The sequence below is a fragment of the Macaca nemestrina genome, chromosome 11 (genome assembly GCF_043159975.1).
Source record: "Macaca nemestrina isolate mMacNem1 chromosome 11, mMacNem.hap1, whole genome shotgun sequence".
NCBI classification, from domain to species: Eukaryota; Metazoa; Chordata; class Mammalia; order Primates; family Cercopithecidae; genus Macaca; species Macaca nemestrina.
The window spans coordinates 98,793,462-98,818,661 of record NC_092135.1 but is presented as its reverse complement, the minus strand read 5'-3'; the positions used below and the strand labels follow the sequence as shown (position 1 = coordinate 98,818,661).

Here is a 25,200-nt window from a genome sequence, read left to right as displayed (position 1 = left end):
CCGTGGTAGAAGTACCCTGCTTCAGAGCAGAGCAGAGCAGAAAACTCCTCATATGTTCTAGTCCAGAGTAATAGGCAATTAGAAACATGGTGTGAGTCAAATAATTCTGTTCTTTTGTTTTTTCCCTATTGCTCATTCATTTATTTGGTCTATATTTATTGAGTATTAACTGCATAGATATTGCACTAAGTATTAGGATACAGTAGTAAGCAAAAACCTGATTGCTTTTCTTATGGAGCTTAAAGTCTAATGGGGGAGATGGACATTAGTCAAGTAATCACATACATAAAATTTTAACTGTAAGGAAGTCCTATGATTAGAAAGTACAGTTCTGAAAGAGTTTATTTAAATAGGTGGATTTGACCTATTTATGGATAGATATCAGAAGAGACCACTGAGCTGAGATCTAAAGGAAGACTAGGAGGCCAGACGTGGTGGCTCACGCCTGTGATCCCAGCACTTTGGGAGGCCAAGGTGGGTAGATCATTTGAGCCCAGGAGTTCGAGACCAGCCTGGCAACACAGCGAGACCCTGTCTACGGGGAAAAAAAAAAAAAAGAGCTGGTTGTGATGGCACACACCTGTAATCCCAGCTGCCCAAGAGGCTGAGGTGGGAGGATCACTTGAGCCTGGGAGGTGAAGGCTGCAGTAAGCCATGATCACACCACCGCACTCTAGCTTGGGCAAGAGTAAAACCCTATTTCAAAAAGAACAACACACACACACACACAGAAAGAGCGGCATTTTAGGGAGACAGATGATGAGTTCATGATCTTAATCAGTTTAGACAACTCTGTTTGAGGTTCCTTTGAGATTTCCAGATGGAAATGTCAACTATACAGTTGGATACCTAGGACAAGAAACCAGAGGAAAGATCTGGGTTGGAGAGAGAAGATTATGATTCTTATGTATTTAGATTATAACTGAAACCAGGCATTGGGGGTACTACCTAAAGGGAGGACATTTAGTGAGAATAGAGAGCTAGGAGATAAGACCAGAAGTCTGACATTTAACAAGCCAAGTAAACGATAAGGTGAGAGAAACAGCCAGAGAACTAGGAAGAAAACCAGGATGTGATGTCACAGAAGCCAAGAGAAGCATGTTTTAATGCAGAGAGAATAGTCAGCAGTGTCAGATGCTGCTGAGAGGCCAAAAAGATGAAGACTGAGAATGTCTGTGAGATTTAGGAATATAAAATTCCTGATGGTCTAAGCAAACGATGTGATAATGGGAGCAGTAGCTCAGTTGAACTGTGTTGAATGAGGTGTGGAAATGGAGACTGCCATCATAGCCAACTTGCCTGGAGAAGTGCAGAGATAATGTGATAGATGGAGAGGAATGAAGATGTCTAGTGAGGGTTACTGAAAAATTGGACATACTTAAATGTATTAAATATTGAAAAGCCAAAGGGAAGGATCTTGTTGAAAGGAGGAAGAAAGGATAGAGACATCAATAGTGTTAGATTCCAGACAGGGCAGGAAAGTGAAAATGATCTAAAGCACAATGAAAAAAATAAATACCCACCTACCCACCCTCTAATTAGTTGTCTTTTCCACTATAAGGCTGTTTAACTGTAACTCCATATATTTAAGTATATATGACTGTGTGCCCTTTTGCCTTAATTTTTATACTTATATATTTAAAATATTACATCAAAGAAATAAATTCATTTTTTCTTTAGCCTCTACAATAGAAGAGTTCATATACCTCTTATGAATGACTAACGTACAGGTATTCTTAAATCTTTCAGGGAACTGATGGAGTAGAGTATTTATTAATTCCTGTTGATAATGGAACATTGACTGATTTCTTGGAAAAGGAAGAAGAGGAGGCTTGAAGCTTTCCTTTATTCTTGAACCTCCCATGGAAGGGTTGTACCCCAGCTGCCACTCCTCTAGTTGAAAGTGTTGTGTTTACATCTGACATTAAATTATTTTTCCAGTGTACAAGATTTAAATTTGGGAAGGGGTGGGGGATGTCCTCAATTAGAACTTTTGATCGGCCTGGCTGGTACCGTCTAGTACTATGCAGCGGTCCTCAAGTTGGAGAAAATGTGCCTTTCATTCATTACCTCTCTGGAGACTTCTTGCTGGAATGAACAGTGTGCTCAGGGACTATTTGGAACTGGATGTTTTTGAAATATTTTATACTTAGAGATATTCTGAATTTTTTGAGGGCCTTTTAACACTCCCCGAGCTGATTGTTTGCAAGTGTGTTTGTTCCAGAGTGTGGAAGTATCAAGATATGGGCATCACGTAAATTGGCTTTGTTTGCTATTCTGTGTGTCAGAACCAACGAGTGTAATGGAGAAGGCAGGTCATCTCTTACTGTTTCTAAAACAACTTAAAAGGTATAGATTGGGAAGAGGTGGGTGATCCAGCTTTCTCCTTTTGGATTGAGGCTATGTACTTGGTGGGGGCAGGGGAGGGAATATATTATACTACTATTCAGTTGGGATAGTGGGAAAAACAGAGTATATAGGGTATCTACCCAGCCTAGAAAGCACAGAACAATACGTCATATATTTGGAACAGTTAATGTCTGTGCCATGACCTTCATGATACCAGTGAGAAGCCAGGCTAGAGAAATAAAATCCTGAATTACATTTTAGTAATTGTTTTCAAGACACAAAAAATAAAACATTTCATTATTCTTGTATATTGACATATTTTTCTTTTCCTGAATAACATGCAGGTGAGTAGCATATTAATGGCTGGCTGTAAATTTAATCTTGATTCCTCTGTCAAGTAGACCTAAAACTCACTGTAAGATATTTCAGTTTTTTCCTTAAAATGATGATTTCAAGCCTCCTAAATATTTGCACGAGACTTTTTTCTTAGGAAAGAAGAAAAGGCTCACCTTGGCTACTGTTGTCGGCTTACAGTCATCACATACCCCCTGAAATATCCGACACTTGGAAATGAAGTTCTTCCTGAAAATATCACTGCAATAAAATATGTACTACATCAGCATTTCTCACTCATTTCTTATCTTGTAAACCTCTTTCATGAAAATATTTCCAAAAATCCTTGGAATTTTTAAATAATTTTTCTTGTGGTTTATACTTAAGTAATTTTGGCTAGGCATAATGGCTTATGCCTGTAATCCCAACACTTTAGGAGGCCAAGGCAGGAGGATCTCTGGAGCCCAGGAGTTTAAGAACAGCCTGGACAACATAGTGAGACCTTGTCTCTACAAAAAATTTAAAACATCATCCGGGCATGGTGGCCCATGCCTATAGTCCTAGCTGCTGTGGAGGCTGAGGCAGGAGGATCGCTTGAACCCAGGGGTTCAAGATCACAGTGAGCTATGATTGTGCCACTGCACTCCAGTACGGGTGCAGAGCAAGACCTTGTCTTTTTTTACTTTTATTTTTTTTAAGGCATTTTTTTAAAAAGTAATTTTATGTTAAGTCCATGGGCTTAGTCTTTTTTTTTTTTTTTTTAAAGATGGAATTGCACTGTCGCCCAGTCTAGAGTGCAGTGGTGTGATCTAAGCTCACTGCAGCCTCTGCCTCCCAGGTTCAAGCGATTCTTGTGCCTCAGCCTCCTGAGCTAGGACTATAGGCACACGCCACCATGCCTGGCTAATTTTTGTATTTTTAGCAGAGATGGGGTTTCACCATATTGGCCAAGCTGGTCTCGAATTCCTGATCTCAAGTGATCCCACCTGGGCCTCCCAAAGTGCTGGGATCAGGGGTGAGCCACTGCGCCTGGCCAAGGGCTTAGTCTTAAATATATCCTCTAGTCAAAATGTTTAAACAAATGTGTACATGAATGTGATTTTAAAAATTGTTTTAATAGTACCACAGGATATTCAGTGAAAGTGAGTTTCCTGCCCACTCCCTGATCCACCCAGTTCTTTAGGCAACCACTAATAGCATTTTCTTAAGTATTCTTCCAGATATAGCCTATGCATATGTAAAAGTATCTGTCTCTCTCCTTTTAAAAACACAATTGGTAATATACTTGCTGGTTTGCACCTTGCTTTTTTTGCTTAAGATATCTAGTTTATAATGACCTAATGTGCAAATTTTTGCATCTGCCCTAAATATCTACTGGTTTATTTTTATAATTTTTGTGTCTATACTATTTGCAGGCAGTATCTGTCAGTAGACTTTATTATTAATAAATAAAAAGCCAATTTGGATAGAATCACTTTGTAAATTTGTAGTGCTACTTTTTTACTAAGAATATTTTTAAGTTCTTCAAAAGAAGTTTTATGAGTGCATCTTACAGATCTGGTGAAGATCTTGGCATATTATTATATGCTGTTTGTTGACTTGTGTCCACATCGGTGTCCCTCAGGCTCTAGCAGTTATGTCTTGACTGCTAAGGCTCTAATTTCTTCTACTGTGTTAACTTGCTTCTGGCAAGATTGAACAGACCTACCGAAACCTTGAAAGGTTTTCTGGGTACTCTTAATAAAATTACCAAAAAAAAAAAAAGGCACAGGAGATGTCAAACATTTATTGTTTATAAATTTGCCACAGTGCTGAATTTATTGTGAAAGGACTGCTAAATTAGTCCTCACAGTAGTCCAGAAACTGGACTTTCTTAGCATCATTTGTTATTTTAATACATGATCACTTCACTCATATAAAAGATCAGTGTAAACAGGTGCAGTAGCTCACAGCACTTTGGGAGGTCAAGGCAGGCCAATCTCGAGACCAGGAGTTCAAGACCAGCCTGGTTAACATGGCGAAACCCTGTCTCTACTAAAAATACAAAAAATTAGCCGGGCGTGGTGGCACCCACCATGTAGTCCCAGCTACTCAGAAGGCTTAGGTGGCTCGATCATCTGAGCCCAGGAAAGCTGAGGCTGCAGTGAGCTGTGATCATGCCACTGCACTCCAGCCTGGTGGGTAACAGAGTGAGACCCTGTCTCAAAATAAAAGATCAGTTGGTTTGGGGGCTGATTAATAGATTTTGCCTAACTTTTAAACAAAATGACTAACTTTAGAAGTTCACTCTTTTTGTTCCAGCTAATTCAAATGTGGAGGCAGTAGCATTGTTCAGAATGTACTTTTTACATTCTGTGAGGTGAAATTACTCTTCAGCATAATCCTGAATAGCCTAAATTTGAACACTTACTACACAAAAGGCAGTAGTTGTGAGGATATGAAGATGAAATATGAAATGTCTGTTAAGTGTTTGTTTTTGAGACAGGGTCTCTTGTCATCCAGGCTAGAGTGCAGTGGTGCCGTCTCAGCTCACTGCAGCCTTGACCTCCTGGGCTCAAGTGATCCACCCACCTTATCCTCCCGAGCAGCTGGTACTACAGGAGGCACACATCACACCCAGCTTTTTTCTTTTTTCTTTTTTCTCTAGAGATGGGGTTTCACCATGTTACTTACGCTGGTCTTGAACTTCTGGGCTCAAGTGATCCACCCACTCGGGTCTCCCAAAGTGCTGGGATTAACAGGTGTGAGCCACCTCACCCAGCCTATGAGGTTTTAATAGCATAAGTTATAGCATCCTTAATGTGTTGAATAAAGCAAATTTGAAAAGACTGATGCTATGGATAACTTTAAACATAGTACAATACAAAGCTCATTCCTAAACTTTTGTAACCATTTTTATATTTATCACTGGCCCCAGGCCTCTCAAGTATTTAGGGTCAACATCTTTACTTTTGCTGCCCAAAGTGTAGGCCTTAAAATGGCAGCATTTGCCTGGCACGGTGGCTCATGCCTGTAATCCCAGCACTTTGGGAGGCTGAGGCAGGTGGATCACTTGAGGTCAGGAGTTCTAGACTACCCTGGACAACATGGTAAAACCCTGTCTCTACTAAATATACAAAATTAGCTGGGCATTGTGGCGAGCGCCTGTAATCCCAGCTACTTGGGAGGCTGAGGCTGGAGAATTGCTTCAACCTGGGAGGCAGAGGTTGTAGTGAGCAGAGATCGCGCCACTGCACTCCAGCCCGGGCGACAGAGCGAGACTCCGTCTCAAAAAAAATAAAATAAAAAAAATAAAAAATAAAAATAAAAATAAGGCCAGGTGCGGTGGCTCACGCCTGTAATCTCAGCACTTAGGGAGGCCAAGGTGGGTGGATCACCTGAGGTCAGGAGTTCGAAACCAGCCTGACCAACATGGAGAAACCCTATCTCTACTAAAAATGCAAAATTAGCTAGGCCTGGTGGCACATGCCTAATATCCCAGCTACTCAGGAGGCTAAGGCACGAAAATCACTTGAACCTGGGAGGCGGAGGTTGTGGTGAGCCGAGATCACGCCATTGCACTCCAGCCTGGGCAACAAGAGTGAAACTCTTGTCTCAAAAAAAAAAAAAAAAAAGGCCAGGCTCAGTAGCTCACGCCTGTAATCCCAGCACTTTGGGAGGCCAGGGCAGGAGGATTCCCTGAGCTCAGGAGCTCAAGACCAGCCTATGCAGTGTAGCAAAACCCTGTCTTTACAAAAGTAAAAATTTTAATTTGAAAAAATTAGTAGGGGGTGGGTGGTGGCAGGTGCCTATAGTCCCAGTTACCCAGGAAACTGAGGAGGGAGGGTCACTTGAGCCCAGGAGTTCGGAGCTGCAGTGAGCTATGATTACACCACTGCACTCCAGCCTGGGTGACAGAGCAAGACCCTGTCTCTAAAAAAGAAAAGGGAGGGAGAAGATTAGGATTTTGCCTTGGGGGTGAAGGAAGGGCAGGAGAACTCTGAGAGATTGTTTCCTGAGGCCTGCCCCTGAGGCTTAACACACCCAAAAGACTGTAACAAGGGCTAGGGGAGTTGTAAGCCAGGAACTGTACAGAAACACCTATATATGTATGTTTTATATATGATAATATATGTATATTTTAACACCACACATTAAAAATCCAGATTTCCTGTGCCCCTGAAAGATCAGGAAGACTTGGCCATGCTGGACCTTCATTCTGCTCAGCAGCAGTTGCCTTGAGCTGAACTGTTGCTGCCACCTCCTGGCCAGCTGCTGCTTTCCTGCGCTAGTGTCTGATTTGGATCCTGATCTAGATTGGTATGCAGCACCCTCCAATACATGTGCACAAAAGATTATATAAGGTGTCACGGATGCACAACAAAGGTGGTGACACTGTTCCCTACAATCTGCAACCTTCCACCTGGAATGTACCATCCATTTGGGCATCCAAAGTGACCTTGTAAGTCCTACAGGATGGGGAAGATTTTTCATGTGACGCCTGTGAGAGAATGTGCATGTCCTTCCTCAGCCTTCAGCTTTCAGGAGTAGACAAGGGATTACTAAACCACTATTTCATGTCAGTATGTGGCCTTATTTATTAAATCAGCAAAACAGCACAAAACATGTCATTAGACACTAAGCTTAAAAATGACATTTCAGGCCAGGCACAGTGGCTCACACCTGTAATCCCAGCACTTTGGGAGGCTGAGGTGGGCGGATCACTTGAGCCTAGCAGTTGGAGACCAGCCTGACCAACACGATGAAACCTTGTCTCTACTAAAAATACAAAAATTAGCTGGGAATGCTGACGGGTGCCTGTAATCCCAGCTACTTGGAATGTTGAGGCAGGAGAATCGCTTGAACCCAGGAGGCAGAGGTTGCAGGGAGCTGTAATCATGCCACTGCTCTCCAGCCTGGGCAACAGAGTGAGACTATGTCTCCAAAAAAAAAAATGATATATTTTTAAAAATGACATTTCTTTTGAGCAGTGTTCCTTTGTATTTTAATAATCCTGTATTTAATACAGATTAAGTAAATATTTAAGTTATAATGGATGTGACATAAAATTTCCTTTAAAGATAGGTAAGAATATATATATATAAGGAAATAAGGGAGTCAAAATACAAGGAAAAAAACACAAAAGGCGGCAGTAATGGAGAAAACATAAGTGAAAGATGCCGGACACAAGGGACCACATGTTTATGATGCCACTTATAGAAAATATCCAGAATAGACAACTCCATAGAAATAGGATTCAGGGGCCGGGCGCGGTGGCTCAAGCCTGTAATCCCAGCACTTTGGGAGGCCGAGACGGGCGGATCACGAGGTCAGGAGATCGAGACCATCCTGGCTAACACCGTGAAACCCCGTCTCTACTAAAAATACAAAAAACTAGCCGGGCGAGGTGGCGGGCGCCTGTAGTCCCAGCTACTCCGGAGGCTGAGGCAGGAGAATGGCGTAAACCCGGGAGGCGGAGCTTGCAGTGAGCTGAGATCCGGCCACTGCACTCCAGCCCGGGCTACAGAGCAAGACTCCGTCTCAAAAAAAAAAAAAAAAAAAAAAAAGAAATAGGATTCAGGGGATGGGAGGAGGGAGTTATTACTTAATGGGGCTTCCCTTTGTGGTGATGAAAAATGTTTTGGAACTGTAGTGGTAACGGTACCACAACACTGTAAATGTACTAAAAGCTACGGAATTATATACTTTAAAATGGTGAACTGGGGGGAGGGGCAGGAAAATGGTGAATTTTATGTTATGTGAATTTTACCACAATAAAAAATAAGAAGAGAAAAAGTTGCTTTACACAAAAGCATGAAGTAAAAATTATATGTGGTATGGTAAAACAGCACAAATCATAAAGGCAATCCAAGAATGCCTAAACTGGAGGGAATATTGCTTTAGCCAGATTATCTGAAAATGGGTGGAGAAAGGTGTATCTGCCCTGCCCAACCAGTGGAGGCAGGCAGGGGCCTCGCAGCCCAGTGCAGGCGCTGTTTAGAAAAGGGCATCCACATGGAGAAAGGGCCCAGATTAAATGGGGCAGGATGATATTCTGAGATATCTGACTTCGTTCTTTCTGCTCTGGAATTTCACTCCCTGGCCCTGCCCCCTGCCTGTGTCAGCCAAGTTCATTGCCAAGAGAGGGAAGTGACAGCAGAAATTGGGAACAAAGGACTGTGGAAGAAAAAAAAAATTACAAGTAAGTCATCTAAAAAGCAATAAAGTAATAGTAATATGAATAATGATTGTGTATATATATTTTTAAAACAACATCCTGATAAATCTCATTCTGATTCTGAAATTTAGGTGAGAGACTAGATCGTAGGCAGAACTAGGAACAGGAACAAACAGACCTTATCATTGCAAAGAGGCTACTACCTAGAAAGAAGTATTCAAGCCCAAGTTTTTCAAGCATAATGTTAAACTAAGCAAGGGCAAAGATACCCAAATGGATCCATCCCATCCCATCTACAATTAAACTAAGGAGAGAATCACTTAAGCTCCTTCCAAAGAATGTTAAGTAAACAGATTTTATTCAATCTTTCCTAGATTTTATATGAATACTTGTTATTTAATGTGGTAGTTACATTACAGTTTTACTGTATGAGCGATAGAACATTTAGTGAATCTGCCGGGCGTGGTGGCTCACGCCTGTAATCCCAGCACTTCGGGTGGCCGAGGCGGGTGGATCACGAGGTCAAGAGATCCAGACCATCCTGGCCAACATGGTGAAACCCCGTCTCTACTAAAAATACACAAATTAGCTGGGTGCGGTGGCACACACCTGTAGTCCCAGCTGCTCAGGAGGCTGAGGCAGAAGAACTGCTTGAACCTGGGAGGCAGAGGTTGCAATGAACCAAGATCGCGCCACTGCACTCCAGCCTGGTGACAGAGCGAGACTCCATCTCAAAAAAAAAAAAAAGGAAAAAAAAGAATGTTTGGTGAATCAGATTAACAAACCGGAAATGATCATACCCTCTAAGACACTCTTCTAGAAGCACACTAGTTCCACTGACTCATGTTACAAATTCAAGTTGGCATCCAACTAATTTGTACAATGTGTTATCCTGATGTTTCTGCAATTATACCACCTGAAGAGGGTCCCTGTCAGTCTCTGATAGGATAATATTTATCTTATTCTCCAAGTGAGAACCCAGCATATCTCGAAGGTCAGAAAGAAAGCCTCGTTCAGTGTTGCTATGTTCACAGAGGATGACATTTATTCCTTGGGAAGCAGCATCCAAAATATCATGATGGGACATCTCACCTACCAAAAAGGAAACAGCAAATTCTTAAATGCTAGATATGGAATCTGTGGAATGAGGAAACACAAAAGCAGAAATACCAAGTTTATATTCTATATAAAGTGAATGTAATATAGCAGAACTGTTATAAATCTAGAAAGTACTGTATAGTTTTCTTTTATGTCCTCCAACTTAAAAACAGAGAAAGGTCTGGGCACGGTGGTTCACGCCTGTAATCCCAGCACTTTGGGAAGCCTAGGCAGGGGGGTCACCTGAGCTAAGGAGTTCCAGACCAGCCTAGCCAACATGGTGAAACTCCATCTGTACTAAAAACACAAAAATTAGCTGGGTGTGCTGGCGTGCGCCTGTAATCCCAGCTACTCAGGAGGCTGAGGCGGGTGAATTGCTTCAGTATGGGGGCTGGAGGTTGCAGTGAGCCGAGATTGCACCACTGCACTTCAACCTGGGTGACAGAGCAAGACTCTGTCTTGAAAATATAATAAAATAAAAATAAAAGCCATCCCATTGAGAATTCCAACTTCTTTTTCCTTGGCAGACCCCAAGGCAATTGTCCAATCCAACATATCTGGCCAGAACCAGATCTGTAAACACCCATTTTACTGTGTTTCCACCGTAAAAAGAATGACCACTGCTAAGTAAAATGAGGCCTTCAGAAAATCTGCCTCTTATGTAATAAATACCTCTGGAGGACATTCTGTGTATACTGCCCAGCAGACTTAGGCTTTGTAAGCACTAGTATTTCTGTCGTCAACTTAGTCTAATATACAAGGATGAAATGAATTTAAGATTATTTCCAGATTAAAACAAAGTATTTTTCTTTGACTTAAGCAAAATCCCTAGAAACTCTGGAGGGAATCTCATCTGTTGTGAAAAGATTTGGGGAAAACTCAAATATTCTGAATTTTTAATTTATTTATATTTGTATTTATTTTTTTAGATGGAGTTTTGCTCTATTGCCCAGGCTGGAGTGCAATAGCATAATCTCAGCTCACTGCAACCTCTGCCTCCTGGGTTCAAGTGATTCTCCTGCCTCAGCCTCTCGAGTAGCTGGAATTACAAGCACCCACCATCAAGCCTGGCTAATTTTTGTATTTTTAGTAGAGACGGGGTTTTGCCATGTTGGCCAGGCTGGTCTCGAACTCCTGGGCTCAAGTGATCTGCCTGCCTCGGCCTCCCAAAGTGCTGGGATTACAGATGTGAGCCACCGTGTCCAGCCTAATATTCTGAATTTTTAAAAATGCAGTTTGTGAATTTGATGACTTGTATTTAAGAGCAAAACTGCACTGTGTACAATTTGGTTTGTTCTTTAGAAAGTACAATTTTGAACTGTATTTAGAGACAGAAGGGCATACAAATTTAAGAAAAAAAAGGTTCTTAGAAAAAAAATTGAGTTTTTTCTCTAATTTTCCCACAAGAAAACATCTGTAAGTAAAAAATAAGTTTTCTTAATTCCAGAATTTTTCAGTTCCCCACACTCTTCTAATAAGTGTCATCTCATTATAAGGAATAATTTTTATTCAAGCACCTTTTAAAACATCTTAATCTGTAATAGTAAAAGTAAAAAGCAAGAAAAAGACACTAAGATGACCCAGTTGGAAGCCTTGTTTTAGGAAAGATAAGTCTGGCTGCCTGTACTGTGACAAACTCATTGGCCAGAGAAGGCATGAAAGGGGGGAAATCTGTGAAGACCCTGCAATAATTGCTGAAGCCAACGGAAAGAAAAGCTTGGCCCAGGATGGCAGCTTGGGAAAGGAAAAGCAAATGGAGAATGAAACGACAAATGAGAGAACTTACATTTGCAAGGAGCAGGCTCCCCATCTGCTGGTCTTACAGGGTGTTACCCTTAACAACCTAATACAACGAGAACACGGCCTCAGACTCACAGGGAGCGTGATGAAGTTCAGCAGAGGTCCTTTAGGAGGGGCTTCGCATCTCTGAAGTTACACTCAAAAGCAATGCCTCACAGACCAGAGACATCTAATGCTAGCCAGGTAATATTTTCTTTTTCTCCCCACAGCGAGATAGGAAGGACATTTTAACATTTTGGAACTGCCTGAATTTATTTTATGAACATATCATTATATTTTATCACTTTTTTTAAAAACTAGTTTTTAAAAAAGTATTTATGAGGAAATAGATACCCCAAATTGAGCGAGAAGCACAAAACAAAGAGCCTATACTCTTTTAAAAATGTCAGTGTTATGAAGACAAAGCTGAGGAACTATTCCAGACTGAAGGAGACTAACAACAACTAAATGCAATGTGAGATCATGGGCTGGATATGGATCAGAAATACTATAAACTTTTATCAACTGGAAAAATGTGAATATGGACTGTATATCAAGTAAATGTTTTAACAATATTAAATTCCCTCATTTGATAATTGTTCTATAGACTTAGAATGTCTTTGTTCTTAGAAGACTATACACTGAAGTATTGAGAGGTAAAGAAATTGTCATGTCTGCAATCGATTTCTAAAATGGTCCTGGGGGAAATACATCTATATATATATATATATATATATATAAATTTTTAACTTGTATATTATATATTATATATCTATATATGCACACACAAATGTATACAGACACATATATAATATGTACATAAAGAATGTACAAATATGGCAGAATATAACCATTAGTAACCAAGGTGAAGAGCACATAGGAGTTCATTGTACTATTCTTGCAACTTTTGCATAGGTCTGAAATTCCTTCTAAGTAAAATGCTAAAATGAATTTTAAAATAGCCAGACACAATGCTGTAAGATATTCATATTGAAATTTCACTTTAATCTGGTAGAAATTTAAGGACTTACAAAAATCTTTTATCTTCAGAAGAATGGAAAACAGGTAATAGTCACATACATGTTTTTTTTTTTTAATCAATTTATTGGTTTAGAGCAGTTCCATCAGGCTTTCTCAGATGCTGCTCCTTGGTACTTCGGGATGTGACAATGCTTTCAGTGCAGCAGCCTTTGTAAGAGAGTGTGCTACACAACAAGGCATGGGTGTGGGAGGCAAGGGAAGCATGGAAGTAGCCAAAGGAATGGCCAGAGGGCTAAGAGTCTAGAGCCTGGTCCTCGAAGTGGGAAAAGTAATTCTTTAACTCATTCTCTCCTAACCCTAAGAAGGAGGAGGTAAACAAACTGGCAACCCATTAAAATGTCTTCAAATCCTTTGCAGGTATAATGGGCCATGTTTGGTCACATTCCTGAGTAGTAACTACGTGAAGTAATTCTTTCAATAAAAATTAGCCAGGACCTATTAGGTAGTATCCTTAAGGAGAGAGTGTAAGGCCCAGGAGCCAATTACTGTCCAACAGAAGTGCACACTGGAGATCAAGGACAAAGTGATAGGGACCCACAAGAGGCAGAAGCAGGACAGTGTCAGAGAAGGCTTCTCAGAGGGGGTGCTCACTTATCACAAGAAGAACAAGGAAAAGGCATTCTAACCAAAGAAAACAGCATATGCAAAGGGTACAAGAAAGAGGATGCAATGTTCAGGCTCTACCAGACAGATGAAGGAAATCACTGAAGTCTTTTTAGTCAAGACCACCAAATACGCACTGTGAAAAGTTAATTTCAGGAGAATATATGGAAGATAACATTAGAGGGTTGATGCTGTACTTCAAGTAGGAGACACTGCCTGGACAGATAAGGGGGAAGATTCTAGAAAGATTTGGGAGCTTGAATTGATAGGAATTGATGATTGGCTTTAGGCTAAGAGGAACCATTTCCTAGCTAAGGTGACAGGGTAGAAAGTATCCCACTGACGTGAAATCTGAGAGGTTTGGGACAGTTTAGGAAGAATGTAGGTAAAATAAATGCTGACCATTAATTTTTGAGATAATAAATTGTTCAATGATTTCATCCCTCCACAAAGAACGCAGTATGTCCCAATTCTGTTGTAGTTTCTGTTTAGTTCAAGTTTACAAAACATTAATTAGGTATCATCTATGTGCCAGGTACTGTCCTAAAATCTGTCATTTTTGATTTTGCAAAAAATAAACCAAGAGAGATCCAAAGTCTGTCCTACCTGTGAGGTAAAGGTCAGCCTTGACACCCTGCAGAACGCTGCTCCCAGAACCAGCACACAGGGCCACAACTTTGACTTGAGACTCTTCAAGACAAAGGAAACAAGAGACCAATATTTTACAATTCCCTTTCTTTTTACTATTATAATTTGTAGCAAGAATCCTAAACATAATACAGATTTTACTCCTGGTCTCATCACGAGTATACGAATTGTTCTTTCTGCATGTAAAAAAAAAAAACATGTTTTAATATAAGCAAACAGGTCATTCTTTTGATATTGCATAGCTAACCCAAGGTACAGTTATTATTCCTTTTTTTTTTTTAACTAACAACCTTTGTGAATTGCACAAAATATGGAACAATGCACAAATTTGCGTGTAATCTTTGCATAGGCGCCATGCTAATCTATATCATCCAATTTTTAGTATATGTGCTGCTGAAGGGAGTACCGTTATTCCTTTGACATGGCTGCACACTCACAAACCACTGAATAGTACTAATGGTGCAGCTCCAGGCAGTACTGCAACGTTGCTGGGTAAAGTAATCTCACCTGGGTCTTCAGACAACAGTGAGAGGTAGGCAAGTACTATCTCTATTCTCAGGGGAGGAAGCTAAAGAACTAAAAGGACTAGTGAGAAAGAGGAATGCTACGAATGGAGTTGGCACATATTTTTAAATATACTATTTATTCTCAAAAAGCATCCTCTGAAAAGTGAAATAACCGCAACTTTTGAACCAAAATCCCAGTATTTAGCACTTGGGTTTCTAAAATGGACACTTCTTCAGTGGTCACTCCAGTTCAGCAGCACGGTATCCCAAAGATGGGGCTTTGGAGTTATTTTGGAAGTCAAATCCCACCTCTGCTATCCATTTTCTTTGGACACGTAACTCCCTTGGGTTGTTTGATCTAACTGGACTTTTGCATAAGTTACTCATATGGTTTGGCTCTGTGTCCCCATCCAAACCTTACCTTGAACAGTAATCCCCATAATTCCCACGGGTCCAGGGCAGGACCAGGTGGAGGTAATTGGGTCATGGGGGCAGTTCCCCCATGCTGTTCTCGTGATAACGCGTGAGTCTTATGAGATGTGATGGTTTCATAAGCGTCTGGCATTTCCCTCGCTTGCACTCATTCTCTCTTCTGCCACCCTGAGAAGAGGTGCCTTCCGCCATGATTGTAAGTTTTCTGTGGCCTCCCCAGCCATGCAGAACAATTAAACCTCTTTTCTTTATAAATTAAACCTCTTTTCTTTATAAATTAAAGAGTCAATTAAACCTCTTTTCTTTATAAATTACCCAGACTTGGGCATTTCTTCATAGCAGTGTGAGAACGAACTAATACAGTTACTTATCTCTCTGAACCAAAACTGTTCACCTATAACATAGGAGAAATAGTACCAACCACAAAGCTAACAAGAGCTAGCACTTTAACTATACTTAATGTGAGCCAGTCACTGTGCCATGTCACATGGATACTACCACCCTCTGAGTTAGGTTTTATTATTAATGCAGTTTTTACCAATGAGACTACTGGGACACAGAGGGCATAAACAACTTGTCAAAGACAAGCAGCAAACAGACAGGACAGACAAATCTGAAGCCAGGTTTGTCTGAGCTCAGAATCTATACCTATAACCACTGTGCCCCACTGCTTTTGCCAGTGGGAGCTCACACACTCAGGACAGACAATCAGTACAGTGCTAGGTTCACTGCAGGTGTTGAACAAATGTCTGTTCACTCTTTTTGTTCTCAAAAGTACCGAGAAAGGCCAGAAGAAAAAATATAAGACTTAGAAACTGCAATGGATCAGATCACTCAGTGGCACCTCACTAGAAAATATTACCAGTCTTATAAGTGCAAAATTTATGTTGTAATTGTAGCAATCATGATTCCAGCTCTCCTCCTGACATATGGTAAGACTGCACTTTATGCCTCCCTTGGTTGTATTGGATAACATGACTAAATCTGGAAAATAAGTTGAGCAGAAATGAACATGTTTCCTGGAATTTTGAACTGATGGTTTAAGACCCTGCAAAACTCTCTCCCTCTGCAACAACAACCAGTCTACAATGGCCAGACTTCCTAAAATAACCAACTTGAAATGAACACATAGCATGACAGAGAAATAAATCTCATTGATTAGGCCAATGAGATGTACTCCACAGCAGGACCTGGCCTACCCTAATCAATAAAGTAAACCAATGATCTCCTATGAGCTGCTAACACATTCTCTATCACATATTAATACAATCAAGAGTTTCAACCTTTGTCCAATGTTAACAGTAGGCATACTGGATAAATGAAGGAGCAATATTTACCTAAGGTTCTCCCCACCCCAAGGGCTAAGCGAATATGAGACAGTTTTAGGTGTCTTTTGATTCGATCAATCATGGTTGCCAGGGAGACAGATTCATCCAGTGTGCATAAGCGTCCCATTCCAGTATGTAGAAGCAAAGGCTGAGGAGAAACAGAAGTTAGAAACGGTGTCCACTGTCAGTCCTAAAACAACAAATGCTAAAATCAATCAGTATGCACACTGTGAGGTTACTACAGCAAGCTCCAGGCTAAATGTGGGGACACAAACCTGACAAAATCATTCTTCTAGGAGCTCACAGTTTCCTAGGAAGGCAGATGTTTAAATCAATAATCAGGCCAGGCACGATGGCTCATGCCTATAATCCTAGCACTTTGGGAGGCTGAGGTGGGTGGATTGTTTGAGCTCAGGAGTTTGAGAACAGCCTGGGCAACATAGTGAGACTTGATCTCCATTAAAAAATCCAAAAATTAGCCAGGCATGGTGGCGTGCACCTGCACTCCCAGCTTCTTGGGAGGCTGAATGGGAGGTGGGCTTGAGCTACCCAAGAGGCAGAGGTGAGCTGAGATTATACCACCGCACTCCAGCCTGGGGACAGAGCCAGACCCTGCCTCAAAAATATATTAATTAATTAAACAAAATAATAAAACTGTTTAAATTCAAGGTAGGTTCTACAGTTGCAGCAGCTCAAGGAATGACAAACTAAATGAGCTGTGACTTGGGAGGCTTGGGGAGTACTTGGAGGAAGGACTCAGGTCTTAGAGAAAACCCTAAAAGAGTTAAAAAGGGGGTAATAAAAAAGTTTGAAAGGGCAGTGATGTCAAGTGCAGTGTGGCAGGACAGAGGTACGATGAGATGAAGAAAGGCACTCTAAACAGAGAGAACATGGACAAAGGTGCCAAAGACTTGAGAGAACACACTGTGGGGGTAGATCCAAACGAAGACAGTATGGCTACTGTGCAGAGCACGTGCTGTGGAAGGAGAGGAGGCTGGAGGCCCAGGCTGTAGCAGATCATTAAGGGCTTCCGACACCATGCTAAAGAGCCTGGACTGCCTCCTAGGTGCTCGGTGAGACAACTCTCATCACAGAAAATGAGAGTTTCAACTCCTGTGGTGGCAGAGCCAATACAGAGGAGAAACACTGTATAGATATGAGGCCAGAATCAGCAGGGCTTGGAGTCAAGGAGGAGTATGAAAACTTGGAAACTAAAGTAGATAATGATACTGAAATATGAAATATATATTAAAAAAAAGGGGGGGTGGCACAGGGATAAAGTATTTGGATATATTGAATTTGAAATACTTGTGGGCTCTGTAAGGGCAAAACATCCAGAAAGTAGTTGAAAATATGGATTCTTGTCATTTTTTCCCTTAAGAAAGCATTCTAAGCCAAAAAGTAAAGATAGGAATCATCATCATACAAATGGCTATCAAGTGAAAGAGTGAATGACATGGTCCAGGCAGAGGGTATAAAATAAAGAGAGAGCAAACCTGTAACCAAATCTGTAACCCTGAAGAAGTACCACTATTTTCCTATTCCTGGAATGTCTCCCTTTCTCAATTATTTCCTAGAGAATATTATGCTCTCATTGCCATTTTGTACTTTAGGTAACAGTGAATGGCCTGTTGATCTAATAATTTACAAATGAATTTGCTGAAGAAAAATGCAAAGTAATGATACTTATCAAACTGTACACATCAAATATGTACAATTCTGAGTATATCAGTTATACCTCAATAAAGCTGAAAATGCACAGTATTTTAAGATCAAACACAAAATATTTTTATTACCTTCTCCAGCGACAGAATTTCTGTCTTCTGATAAAGTTGTTTGTTCTGAGAAAGAAAATCTACCACCTGCATCAAAGCCTTCTGAGTACAATTCAGACTAATCCGTGTTTGTTCCTCATTATCAAACCTAGGGGGGAAAAATCACTCCATTTAGGCCAAATATAGCCAAAATGTATTTTACATAATCCACAGTTTACAAACTTACTATAATAGGAGATTAGATTTATGTAGAACTAAGGATTTAACCAACAGAACCCATTTAATCTGAAACCAATCCATTTTCTAGAATAGCATTTCTCTAAGTCTACTATGCATCAGAATCACCTGGAGGATTATTAAAACACAGATTGCTGGGTCCTACCCCTGGAGTTTCTGATTCATTATATCTAAGTGGGGGTCTGAGAGTTTACCTTTCTAACAAGTTCCAGGTGATGCTGATATTGCTGTTCCAGAGACCTCACTTTGAAACCACTGTTCAAGAACTGTTCTCAATCCCGATTGTGCATCAGAAATTTCCTGGCCGGGCGCGGTGGCTCACACCTGTAATCCCAGCATTTTGGGAGGCCAAGGTGGGCGGATCACTTGAGCCCAGGAGTTCAAGACCAGCCTGGGCAACATAGCAGGACCCCATTTTATTTTTTTATTAAAAAATTAAAGTTAAAAAAAAAAAAAAAGGCCAGGCACAGTGGTTCACACCTGTAATCCCAGCACTTTGGGAGGCCGAGGTAGGTGGATCACCTGAGATCAGGAGTTCAAGACCAGCCTGGCCAACATGGTGAAACCCCATCTCCACCAAAAATACAAAAAAAAATTAGCCGGGCGTGGTGGGGGGTGCCTGTAGTCCCAGCCACTCCCCAGTGGCTGAGGCAGGAGAATCACTTGGACCTGGGAGGCAGAGGTTACAGTGAGCCGAGATTACGCCACTGCACTCCACTCTGGGCAACAGAGTAAGACACTGTCTTAAAAAAAAAAAAAAAATTCCTTCTAGCTTCTTAAAATAACAGGTGCTGGATCCTTCCACAGAACCAGTGAAACAGAACATCTACGAATGGGGCTGGGGCAAACTGAATTTTTTTAAAGCCTTAGAGATAATTTTAAAACATTGAATTTGAGAATGTCTTGGACAGATTCTCAGGCAAACTCCATTCTAATTACAAGATCTGAGATGAATACAAAAATCTGCATTTTAAATAAGCACCTCATTAACAATCATGCAGGGGGTCCTTGGATCACCCTCCAGAGCCTCTCCAAAATTACTGGCATCAAGAAAGTTTCACATTTAACCATAAATTCTAAATATAATCATAAAATTCTAGAACTAAAGGACACCTTTAAAGATAATCTGGAAGCATTAATTATAAACTCTGCAATCATCTGTGAAATTTTTAAAAAAGAAAGAAAACCAATGCCTTGGTCCCTATCTAGTGGTAAAACTCAGATATTATCTACAATATGGAAAAACTGGAATCGAACTAAAAAGTCCATCAGTAGGAAGAGGAATGCTTAAAGAAACTACTGTTCATCCATAATAAGAAACACTACAAGCAATTAAAAATAATGAGAGGTTAGGCTGGGGGCAGTGGCTCATGCCTGTAATCCCAGCACTTTGGGAAATCAAGGTGGACACATGGCTTGAGCCCAGGAGTTTGACACCAGCCTAGACAACAAGTCAAAACCCTGTCTCTACAAAAGATACAAAAATTAGCCAGGCATGGTGGCAAGTTATAACTATAGTCCCAGCTATTAGGGAGGCTGAGGTGGGAGGATGGCTTGAGTCTGTGAGGTCAAGGCTGCAATGGGCTGTGATCATGCCACTGCACTGCAGCCTGGGTGACGAAGTGAGACCTTGTCTCTCAAAAATAAAAAATAAAAAAACAGCTGGGCACCATGGCTCACGCCTATAATCCCAGCACTTTGGGAGGCTGAGGCAGGCAGATCACGAGGTCAGGAGTTCAAGACCAACCCACCCAACATGATGAAACCCCATCTCTACCAAAAATACAAAAAAAAATTAGCCAGGCATGGTGGCGGACGCTTGAACCAGGGAGGCGGAGGTTGCAGTGAGCCAAGATTGTGCCACTGCACTCCAACCTGGGTGACAGACCTAGACTTCGTCTCAAAAATAATAATAAATAATAAACAAACCAAAAAAACTCCTATCTCTGCCCTAAATAATGATTGACCTTATAAAGAGGCACTTAATGTATTTTTCACTTGAAGTGCTTGGCAGCTATAGTCCCAGCTAATTAAGAGGCTGAGGTGGGAAGACTGCTTGAGACCAGCAGCTTAAAGCCATGGCAAGCTACGATCATACCACTGCACTCCAGCATGGGAATCGCTTTTTTTTTTTTTTTTTTTTGAGATGGAGTCTCACTCTTGTTGCCCAGGCTGGAGTGCAATGGAGCGATCTCGGCTCGCTGCAACCTCCGCCTCCTGGGTTCAAGTGATTCGCCTGCCTCAGCCTCCCGAGTAGCTGGGATTACAGGCATGCGCCACCAAACGCAGCTAATTTTGTATTTTTAGTAGAGACAGGGTTTCTCCATGTTGGTCAGGCTGGTCTCGAACTCCTGACCTCAGGTGATCCACCAGCCTTGGCCTCCCAAAGTGCTGGGATTATAGGTGTGAGCCACTGCGCCCAGCCTGGGAGTCTCTTAAAACAAACAAACAAAGATTATTCAGAAAAGTATTTCCCATGATGTTAAATTAAAAAACTGATTTATGAAAATATATATTTAAAATGTAAAGATAAATATAAAAAACAAAGAAAGTGCTTGGAAATCACTGATTTGCTGGGAACCAATAAAAGCCTCATCACCACATCACTAGGATCTATCTGTGTTCTCTAAAGTGAAAACAACTATCTTTGAACATCAACAGGATTAGAAATACTGTATATAAAATGCATAGTATAGTCCCCTGACATAGAAAATACTTAATAAGTGTTACTTATTGTTTTTATTGTTTTGAAAAAATTCCATAGGTCTCCAGGACCCACAGACAAATGAGGAGTATGCTGCTTTGTAAAGCAACTCTAGAGAAAATTATTTGTTTCAAGCCTAAATACCAGGGTTACAGACTTTGTAAGGCAGATGCTTACAAATAAATACACACACAAAAAAGAGAAAAATAAATTGTACCTAGCAGAAAAAGAAGTGACAGAAACATCACCAATTCCTTTCACTGCAGACATGACTTTGTCCAGGGCTTGGGTGTGGCTAACGTTGAATTCTACTCGGTGGTTTCCCTCTGTAGGGTAGTTGGGAGCTTTGGAAGGATGTATGGGCCTGGAGGTACAAGCTCCTAGAGAAAATATTGTGGGAAAATGGGAGTTTTGGGGGGTTAGAGGTTAACATTTAAAAGTAAGATAAACTATTATAGGCAAAATTTCTAAGAAATGACTTTTTTAAAAGATTCATTCTCATGCTTATATGACATACACACACATACATATATCCTTTAGATATACATCACCAGTCCCCTAGGGCTTTGGTATGGATGTACAAAATCAAATTATTTCAGAATTATTTTCCAAAAGATTCTTAAATCTCTGAAAAACTTGGACAAGAAAGACTGATTCATACATTTTCAGATAATACACAGAATGGTCTACTGTTTGGTAAATCTACCCATGTAAACCATCATTCAGGTTGCAAATGCTCATACTTTATTTGACCACATTAATCCAGATATCATCATAAAAGCTTCAGCCCAAAATGAGTAAACAAAAGACTTACTAAAGTAAACCTAAAATCCATACGTCATTCCCTAGGCATAAGTAAACATTCACTAAAAACATTCACTAAAACCCAGATGTCTATTTGCCTGATTTATCAATCAAGTGTATTCTGGAGAGACCTGAGCTTTCAATTCAACAAGCATTTTTCAAGTGCCTGGGTGACAGGCATTGTGCCACAAAAGTGAGGGATCACGAAGTTCAGCCCAGTAAGGAAGACTTCTGCTCTCCTAACTCCGTAAGAATAAAAAATGTTTCCTTTTTCAAATGCAATTTAACTGCCAAATTTCAGCAACATTATTTTAAATTTATTATACAAAAATGGAATCATACCCTCCCCAACCCTAAAGCAGTTAAAACTTTACTGGACAGACATTCTAAGGTTTCAAAGTATTTGCAGGGAAAATATCAAATATGAAAGAAGCTTCTCACCAAGCCCTTTAGCCAACCAGTTGTTGACGCCCTGGGGTGCGGCATCATAGGCTGTGTGAGGAGAGTAGATACCGACTCTGTTCTCCAGAGCCTGGATCACCAGGCGCTCCTTCCAGGTGTTCCAGGTTATGCGCTTCATGGGTCGGAAGATAGGCGGATGGTAGGAGAGAATGAGGTCTGCCTTCTTTTGCAGCCCCTCCTCCATCACTTCCTCAGTCAGGTCATTGGTCAGGAAGAGCGTATTTACAGTATGTGGTGGGCTTGGTTCCACCAGTAATCCAACATTGTCCCAACTCTCAGCAAAGGAGAGGGATGCAAAGTCATTCAAGGAAGAAAGGAGAGCCTTCAAATCCATGAAGGAACGGGAAGAACTGCAGATCAGAGAATCTACAAACCGGACTGTCGTGGGGACCGGGCGTACACAAGATGACAACATACAGAAATCAGGTAAAGTTCAAGTTTCTGAAGTCAAAACAAAGAAAATGGTACACAGGTACACTTTAGGCCTGGATCTTTGAGGCATCAAAGCATATGGGCAAAAGAACTGTCATCATAGAGATCTGGGTTCAAATAGTGGCTCTGCCACTTACCAGCACATAGTAACTTAGGTAAACCATTTAACCTCTCCAATCTTGTTTTCTCACCTACGAAACGGAGATACTATAGCCCACCTCACAGGCCATCCAGAGGAGCAAATGAATTATGTAACCTAGCAAAGCCTGGTACATAATACACAAACGTCCATCCCATCTCCTGCCTCACACACCCTTGTTCTTATTCTCCCTACCCTTGCTTCAACCAACCTCCTCCCTAATCCTTTTCTCTAAATATTATCCTTCCTTTTCCCAAACCCCCTTCAACTTCTTAAATAAAACTTTTCTTGACCTCCCTTTTCAGCATCCTTCCCAAGGCTCCCAACCCCTCAGTATTCTCATTATTGTGTGTGCCCATTATGCTAAAGCTACTATGGAATAGGAACTATCTTTAATAAATCTCAGTATCGCTAATATAAGCCAGCACTAACTGCTTACTGCATAGAATGACACTGCTCACCTCCCCTGATTGCAACAGAATTTGGAGTTGGGGTGGTATATACTGACATTACAATGTGCTTTACCAAAAAACAGAATAATGTGGCGGGGCACCTGTAATCCCAGCACTTTGGGAGGCCGAGGCAGGAGGATCACGAGATCAAGAGATAAAGACCATCCTGGCCAACATGGTGAAACCCCGTCTCTACTAAAAATACAAAAATTAGCTGGGCATGGTGGCGTGCACCTGTAGTACCAGCTACTTGGGAGGCTGAGGCAGGAGAATCGCTTGAACCGGGGAGGTGGAGGTTGCAGTGAGCCAAGATCGTGCCACAGTACTATGGCCTGGGCAACAGAGTGAGACTCCGTCTCAAAAAAAAAAGAATGTTTAAAATGTCAAGTGCTTTATCAGAATCAAGAATCAAGGAATACATAAGCAGGTCACTCTTACAAATGGGCAGGGTCAAGGCAGAAGAAGGGAGAAGCCACTGCCCCTTAAGCAACATTTGCTACACAAAGGCCAGGCTCAAGAGGTGGAAGAGGTTAAGGTATAGGGTACTTTTCCCATGTAGCCTGTAAGCCTTCTAAATATCTACATCCAACAAGGAACTGAAAAGGTTGGCAAAAGAGGAAAGGTGGGAGGGCAATGGAAAGGTAGAAAAAAACTGCTGGCTCCAAAATATGCACAATTAGTAAATGTTTAATCAAATAACCACAAAAGATAATGCTGTCAACCCCATTCTTAAACCTACCACTTATAAACTGTTTGAAGAAAAGCATTTCATAGTATGCACAATAAGAAAGCATAGCCAACTGTAAATTTGATGAAATATCCATAAGCCAATTATTCCAAAAGCAATTTTTCAACGTTTCTATTTAATGAGATGAGGATGCTTATTTAATACATTATTTGAAGTGATACGGGGTCTCCAAAAACCACTCGAGGTCTTGTAAGTTTGTTTTTGTTTTCTTTTTGAGACAGGGTTTCACTAGTTGACTAGGCTGCAGTGCAGGGGCGTGATCTCTGCTCACTGCAGCCTCGACTTCCTGAGCTCAAGCAGATCCTCCCACCTCAGCCTCCTGAGTAGCTCGGACTACTGGCGCGGAACACCACACCTGGCTAATTTTTGTATTTTTAGTAGAGATAGAGATTCACGATGTTGCCCAGGCTGGTCTCAAACTCCTGCACTCAAGTGATCCACCTGCCTCGGCCTCCAAGAGTGCTGGGATTACAGGCGTGAGTCACCACGTCCGGCCTTGGAAGATCTTCTAATGGTCCTCATAGTACTCCGTTCTCCAGCATCTTCTACATCTGGCAAGCTCGAAAGTGAAACCCTAGTGGGCCACCACTCAGGTTTTGAGTTATTTACTGCAACAGATGAGGAAACTGCGAGGCTACATGGCCACAGTCAACAACGACAACAGGAGGCAGGATAGTATGGTGGTTAAGAGCACCGACTCTGAAGCCAGTCTGAATCCGAGAGCCAGAGCTGTGCAACAACAGGTAAATGACTTACCTATGCATTTTCCTCCTAAAAGGAAGTAGTGCCCAGGCCACAATATCGCGAGATTTATATGTAAAGCTGCAAACAGCTCCTGTCCTAAAGTAAGCACTGTTTACTACTAAGTAGCATCAGTAGGGCCCCTTTGCAAGTTGCAAACCGCTCCCTCAACGTTACCTCATCTATGCCTCATTTCAGCGCCACTTCAGGCCTTTTCCAGGGCAGTGAAAAACCACGAGACACAGCCAGTAAGTCTGAGTCAGGACCCCTGACCCACTAGTGCGCTGTGCTCTAGTGCGGCAGGGCACTTTTCTGACCCAACCTCTTCTGCTCTGCTCTGCAGCACCAACACAACAATCACAGCCGACCCCAACCGGCACCTACCGCGAAGGTCACAACTACACTCGCGGGTTTTTAAATCGCCCACTACTC

General features: G+C 41.4%; 2 protein-coding genes and 1 non-coding gene across 16 annotated transcripts in view; 1 reads left to right on the top strand and 2 right to left on the bottom strand.

Annotated features, from left to right (window-relative positions):
• The window catches only part of LOC105468115 (origin recognition complex subunit 2), a 60,326-nt gene extending 57,355 nt beyond the window's left edge, over positions 1-2,971 (top strand). For 3 of the 5 annotated variants that reach the window (XM_011718122.3, XM_011718125.2, XM_011718124.2), the window contains one exon: positions 1,750-2,657. In XM_011718122.3, the coding sequence (XP_011716424.2) occupies positions 1,750-1,836 (87 nt within the window). In that variant the 3' untranslated portion in view covers positions 1,837-2,657. Of the gene's footprint in view, positions 1-353; positions 539-1,749 lie in introns of those variants that run through there. The other 2 variants (XM_011718121.2, XM_011718126.3) reach the window with 2 other exon arrangements.
• Positions 1-25,200, bottom strand: part of LOC105468113 (NGG1 interacting factor 3 like 1) — a 96,393-nt gene that overhangs the window by 71,062 nt on the left and 131 nt on the right. For 3 of the 10 annotated variants that reach the window (XM_071073170.1, XM_071073169.1, XM_071073165.1), the window contains exons 1-6: positions 24,784-25,142; positions 22,236-22,697; positions 21,208-21,370; positions 18,071-18,197; positions 16,284-16,422; positions 13,967-14,050 (exon numbers count right to left, since the gene is read on the bottom strand). In XM_071073170.1, coding sequence (XP_070929271.1) covers positions 13,967-14,050; positions 16,284-16,422; positions 18,071-18,197; positions 21,208-21,370; positions 22,236-22,671 — 949 coding nt within the window. In that variant the 5' untranslated portion in view covers positions 22,672-22,697; positions 24,784-25,142. Of the gene's footprint in view, positions 1-61; positions 2,944-4,448; positions 8,839-9,448; positions 11,781-13,966; positions 14,051-16,283; positions 16,423-18,070; positions 18,198-21,207; positions 21,371-22,235; positions 22,698-24,783; positions 25,143-25,200 lie in introns of those variants that run through there. The other 7 variants (XM_011718112.2, XM_011718118.3, XM_011718114.2 and 4 more) reach the window with 7 other exon arrangements.
• Positions 14,313-14,414, bottom strand: LOC112424369 (U6 spliceosomal RNA). The gene has a single exon (XR_003015115.1). It is a non-coding gene; the product is annotated as a U6 spliceosomal RNA (small nuclear RNA).